The following is a 4767-nucleotide window of genomic DNA, read 5'->3' as shown; positions in this document are numbered from 1 at the left end:
TCCCCTAAGTTAAAGGCCTGCGTGGGTGCGTGCGCATGATAGCGTTCACATGACTAGAGCCTTCTGGAACGACTCTAAATCGATTGATTACCATGAATTGATTAACATGGACCCCGACTTAAACAAGTTGAAAAACGTATTCGGGTGTTACCATTTAGTGGTCACTTGAACGGAATAGGTACTGTACTGTGCAATCTACCATTAAAAGTTTCAATCAATCAATCACTTTAAAGAGCCATTCAAAAGACTCGACTCGTTCGCGAACAGCAACAGCATCTGTGTGAGCCTTTAATTGGTGTCTATGTGAATGCAACACCTTCAATCAAATCACTTTTGCATGACATTAATATTGATATTTAATGAGCTGCACCTGTACGGTTATTAACATGGTTGCTGAAATGTGAGGGTTCTGCTCACCTTTTATATAGACATGAATACATTTCTCACAGTGTCGATTTAAAAATGTCACTCTTGTATTGGATCTTATCAAATTGTGCGGGCCTATAAAACAATAGGAAACAATTCACCTTTATTTTTTTTACACCTACTTTGCAGAAATATAGCAAACAAACATATGGGAGTATCGCATGTTTATATGCATAACAAGAAGTTCACATTTGTAAAATAGTTTATTATATAAATTCTTAAAATTGCAGTGAAATGACATTTGGCAAACACCCCTTCATGCTCACGTGTCGCTTCCTCTTTCCTCTCCGGGCACTTCATCGCACTCATTGGCCATTATTGTCTCTCACGCTTCACCATTTCCTCTTTGCAGGCGTGCATGGCCGCCGCGTCTTCGATGCCTCTGGCGTACAGGCGCACCAGCTGGCCGTGAATCCTAACGCACAAGAACACACTTGGAGCCGGCGGCAGACAGACCTTTGCATAGTGGGATGATTGCTTTGGCTGACCTGCAGAGGATATCGGTAAACGGCAGAATCTCTCCATCGCAGTTCCACACGGACAAAGGTGGGGCTTTTCTGCAGCACAGCCCGCAGAGAGGGGTGCACGTTGCCTTCGGATGTCCCGCGGGTTTGTCTGTCAGGTGCTGCTGAGATCCACTCCTGCTTAAGTCCTCCACATATTCTTCTTCTGCAGCAGCTGCTTCTACTTCACTCGGCGTGCGTACCTCCTTGTACTTTTCCTCTTCTTCGTTGGACGACACAGAGAAGCGAACAGCCTTCACGCGGTGGACTTCCACAAATGGCATATCAAACTAACAAAAAAAAACAAGAAATTCATAATCATATTTATTGTCATGACACTATACAGTATACAATCTTACTCGGTCTTGTGTGCTTGTCTGCCTGTAGAGGTACTTGAGGAAAGCCAGTGGATGACTGTCCCACACAAGGATCAGGTCTCCTGTGCCGTCTGCCAGGTGAGCGGATGGAGAGAGGCCGAGTGGGCTTCTGGGACACGAGCAGGACATACAAGCGAGAGAGACACACCTGAACTTCCCCTCCACGCTCACCCAGTCACCTGAAGACAGACATAAAGGGACATTATACAATTCTGCAAAAACAGTTGGTACAAATTCATTTGTTAAATTTAATAATGATATGGAGGACATGATTGGGTGGAAAAGAAAACATAGTTCTTTTTAACTAAAAACTACACAACTATGTTGTAATAACAGTGGGTGAGTTGATTGTAAACAGAGTGGCAACAGAAGATTCTAGCAGACCTACCAAAATCTCACCTATTTCGATACTTTCAGGTTCGTAATTTTGTTAAATCAAATAGTCTCTCTTTCCCTAATACTCCACCTAATTCGCTAATTGACTCAATTTTAGATATTCCCACAAATCAGAAAGGCCTAATCTCCAAAATCTTAATATCCCAGTTTGGTAAAACGTCTCTTGATAAAATCAGAGGGAATTGGGAAGAAGAGCTTGGCAGATCTATAGATGATGGAGATTGGGATTCTGCCTTAACCCAAATTAACAACAGTACATCCTGTTCAAGGCTTAATTTAATACAATTTAAGGTTGTCCACCGTATTTATTTCACTAATTCCAAACTCTCCAAAATATACCCCAATATCTCGGATACTTGTAACAGATGTTACATGTCACCTGCAAACATGACGCACATGTTTTGGTCTTGTCCCCATTTGCTGGATTATTGGACAACTATTTTCAAACACCTTGCTAAAGCATTGGATTTAAATCTGACACCATGTGCAGAAATGGCTATTTTTGGGACGGTATCAGATCCCCAAATAAGGAGAAAATTTAAGGATAGTATCGCCTTTGCATCCTTATTAGTACGTAGGAGAAGTTTGCTGGAGTGGAAGTCACCAGTCTGCCCCAAAGCCTCCTTATGGCTTAAAGACCTTATGATGTATTTAGATCTGGAGAAAATAAAGTTCAATCTTAGGGGGGCACCTGGGAAGTTTTATTCTGTTTGGGGCTGTGTGGTTAACTACATAGCTAAATTAAAGACGCTACAGGACACATGAAAAGTTCACCTTTCATAAACCAGCTTCCTTTTTGTTTTTTGTTTTTTTATTTATATTTATTCCGGGTGTATATTTACTATCTGCCTATGTTGAGAAGAAAGTGATGTACTAATTATTTTACATTTGTGACTGTACCTTTAACTTACTGTATGTAGGACCTGGGGGTGTGGTGGGGGGGTGGGGGGGGTGGGGGTTATGTGTGTATGGGGTATGTGTTGGGTTGCTGTTCATGGAAGTGGGTGGGAAAAAAAGGGGAAAATGTGATTACTGTTTTATTGTCTATTGTAATACATGTCAAATTTAATAAAAACATTTATTAAAAAAAAAAAGAAGATTCTAGCAGACGACATTTTAAAGGGGAACTGCAATGATTTTCCGCTTTTCTGACTCATCAATGTTGTTGCAAATGTTAAACAACGCCAAAGCTTAAAATCATAAGGTTCATACATTTGGGCGTGAGCTTGAACGCAGTTTTGGATGCCTCTGTACGCTCTTTTCTTAATAATGACTACATTGAGCGGACGCCTGCAGCAGCGGTACTGTCGCTGTTGGTGCCACTCACCTGGAACCAATTTGATTTGTGCTGTTGATTAAATAGAGTAGGGTAATTAATAGGACCATTAAAGAAACAATGCATTATATCATAAAACCTGATTCGGAACAAAAATCATTTAAAATGAGTAATAAGAATACAAACTCAGCATTTTTTTTATTTAGTTAACCACATTGTTTATTTTATTAGGGACCGAGTCCCTTTGGGACAGAGGACCCTATTGTATTTCTAGCGTTTTATTATTATACCGCCACCTCTTTGAGCTGTAATTTGACCTCCTTAACATGCTTCAAAACTCACCAAATTGGACACACACATCAGGACAGGCAAAAATTGCGTTCTAATCAAAAAACCAAACCCCAAAACTCAAAATTGCGCACTAGCGCCCCCTAGGAAGAAAACACAGACAAAACTGCCTGTAACTCCCAGTAGGAATGTCGTAGAGACATGAAACAAAAACCTCTATGTAGGTCTCACTTAGACCTATATTTCATACACTGACAACCCTCAGCAAAAATGAACAGGAAGTTTGCAATTCCCCCTTCAAAACAAAAGTTGTGTAAAAACAGTCACCTTTTTTCAAACATTATCTCCTCTGAGCGCGTTTGTCGTGTCGGCTTCAAATTAGCACAGAAGACAGATTGAACCCTTCTGATTAAAAGTTGATGAAAGAGTTTTAATTACTGCTCCGGTTTGGATTTTATGAGCCCTCAAATTTGGTCCCGTCCATCGCTGCTTGCAGCTTTAATTTGTATTTATTTTTGAGTGTAGTTTTACTTGTTAAAGAAATAATATTAATACTTATTAACAATACATTATAACATAAATAATATATAATTATGTAATAATTTAATTAATAGTCATTAATAAAAAAATATATATTCTGCTGCCAACTATTGACATTACACAGGGACATGAATTGTATGTGTGTATGTATGGATCAATAAGTGGAGTTATGTAAGTGGGCTTTGTATACAGGTGCCTAGAAGGTGATAACTCTTCGAAGTGTTGTAAGCGTTATATCCTGCCCGGCTCTCAGTTTTAGCACATAATGACACAACGACACTTGTACGTAACACACATACACGCACAATACTTTTGTGTGTTAGCTAATGATATAAATTTAGCAAAGTTTAGCTGCCAAAATTAAATGTAATTGAATGTACCGTCATCCATCCCCACATCCTGCTTCAAATATTGTACTTTCACCTCATCGGGGGATGTTTTTGGGACAATTTAGCATATTTTTGCAATTTGCAAGTTTTTGGTTCTAAATTAAGTATTTTCAAGCAAAGAAACATAAACATATCAATACTACAGCCACTAGAGGTGACCAAGCGTGCTGTTCAGTATAATGGCCACTGATTGGCTCAGCTTCAGCCTGCAGCAGCATTAATATCCATCCATCCATTTTCTACCGCTTATTCCCATATGTTGGACTAAAATAGTGTAAATGGGACTAAAGAGTGTTTATTATTTATGATTGTTTTCATGATTTAAATGAATGATTTTCATTTCACGTAAATTTATTACTGAAATCACATTTGAAACCAACTAACAGCAACACACGAGGGACAACTATATGTTGTTTCGGAACAACAACATTCTCCTGGACACATTTTGTCTATGTGAACGAGCCAGACAATGTCGTCAAATCAATGAGCATTTTTTATTTAATATAATAAGTAATTATGAAAAATGTAGACATTTTAAAAAAAATGTTCTGTTCAACCACTAATTGTAATGT

General features: G+C 38.9%; 1 protein-coding gene across 4 annotated transcripts in view; it reads right to left on the bottom strand.

The window, feature by feature from the left end:
• Positions 1-338: 338 nt before the first annotated feature.
• LOC133623525 (ceramide kinase) overlaps positions 339-4767 on the bottom strand; it is a 22053-nt gene continuing 17624 nt past the window's right edge. For 3 of the 4 annotated variants that reach the window (XM_061986752.2, XM_061986757.2, XM_061986743.2), the window contains exons 13-15: positions 1289-1485; positions 915-1219; positions 347-841 (exon numbers count right to left, since the gene is read on the bottom strand). In XM_061986752.2, coding sequence (XP_061842736.1) covers positions 742-841; positions 915-1219; positions 1289-1485 — 602 coding nt within the window. In that variant the 3' untranslated portion in view covers positions 347-741. Of the gene's footprint in view, positions 842-914; positions 1220-1288; positions 1486-4767 lie in introns of all 4 variants that reach the window. The other variant, XM_061986763.2, reaches the window with a different exon arrangement.

Source organism: Nerophis lumbriciformis, linkage group LG01 (genome assembly GCF_033978685.3).
Source record: "Nerophis lumbriciformis linkage group LG01, RoL_Nlum_v2.1, whole genome shotgun sequence".
In the NCBI taxonomy this organism is placed as follows: Eukaryota; Metazoa; Chordata; class Actinopteri; order Syngnathiformes; family Syngnathidae; genus Nerophis; species Nerophis lumbriciformis.
This window is presented reverse-complemented; position numbering and strand designations above follow the sequence as displayed.